This window comes from Olea europaea, unplaced genomic scaffold, assembly GCF_002742605.1.
Source record: "Olea europaea var. sylvestris unplaced genomic scaffold, O_europaea_v1 scaffold35169, whole genome shotgun sequence".
NCBI classification, from domain to species: domain Eukaryota; kingdom Viridiplantae; phylum Streptophyta; class Magnoliopsida; order Lamiales; family Oleaceae; genus Olea; species Olea europaea.
Genome location: NW_019254301.1, coordinates 1 through 1,191, shown reverse-complemented (window position 1 = coordinate 1,191; position 1,191 = coordinate 1). Strand labels below are relative to the sequence as shown.

At 38.1% G+C, this 1,191-nt stretch overlaps 1 protein-coding gene across 1 annotated transcript; it reads left to right on the top strand.

The window, feature by feature from the left end:
- Positions 1 to 6: 6 nt before the first annotated feature.
- Positions 7 to 1,168, top strand: LOC111386350 (probable methyltransferase PMT6; the record flags this gene model as incomplete). Its single annotated transcript, XM_023010810.1, has 2 exons — positions 7 to 349; positions 922 to 1,168. Coding segments are annotated over exons 1-2 (503 nt in total), but the record flags the coding sequence as incomplete, so codon positions are not given.
- Between the last annotated feature and the right edge of the window lie 23 nt (positions 1,169 to 1,191).

The window sequence follows — 1,191 nt, the reverse complement described above, 5'->3', positions numbered from 1 at the left end:
GATCGCCTACTGCGATCAAATGGATATTTTGTCTACTCTGCTCCACCTGCTTATAGGAAAGATAAAGATTTTCCAGTGATTTGGAATAAGTTGATGAATCTGACTTCTGCAATGTGCTGGAAACTCATTGCTAGGGAAGTGCAGACAGCAATCTGGACAAAGCCAGAGAACAACTCATGTCTTGAGCACAATGCACAGGAGAAGCTTCTAAGCCTATGTGATCCTGTGGATGATTCTAAACCCTCGTGGAAAACACCTTTGAGGAACTGTATAACGCCCCGTGTTTCTCAGACTCTGCCTCCCAGGCCACAGCGTCTTTCAGAGTATTCTAGAACTCTCAGTAACCTAGGTACATAACTGAAAGCGTTTCCTTTTCAGGCAACTTGAGTTCATTTCTCTAATTAATTTCAGCAGTATGTAATATATAGTAATTTTGATTGTTGCATCTTTTTATAACTGGACTTCATAATCTGGTGATTATTGGGATGAACTGTATAATAAAATCTCTTTTTTGTTACTAGTCGAGAGAATTAAGTTCCTTTTGGATATTCATTTATATATTATATGATGAAGAGAGTGTTCCAGTAGGAAGAGGATGTCAAAGCTTCTTATGAATTTACATGTAATGAATATTGTGTTCCTTTGAAGCCATATGTGCCCCAACCATGCTTCTGCAGTGGCTGAACATTTTCAATCATGAATTTATATTCGAACTTCTCCTTGGCTAAGGATACATTTTTCAGTTACAGAAATAAAGAAAGTCTTCAAAACAATCATACGTGCCATGTGGTATACTTGATTGATTGCTTATTTGCTAGTAGATCACATTGTCATTTTGGGTTTCCTCTACAGTGTGAGATCTTTCACGTATTAATCTTGTATTTAGTAGTCGTGTATCATTATATCATGTAATTGGTGCAGGTATCAATCGAGAAAAGTTCTTATCAGATACAATCTACTGGCAGGATCAAGTTCGTCACTACTGGAGACTGATGGATGTTGAAGAGAATGAAGTTAGGAATGTCATGGACATGAGTGCTTTCCTAGGTGGATTTGCTGTTGCTTTGAGTACATGGCCTGTTTGGGTTATGAACGTAGTTCCTGCAACTACGGTGAATACTTTACCTGCTATTTATGACCGGGGTCTAATTGGCGCCTTCCATGACTGGTAAGTTTCAGATTATAACTTTT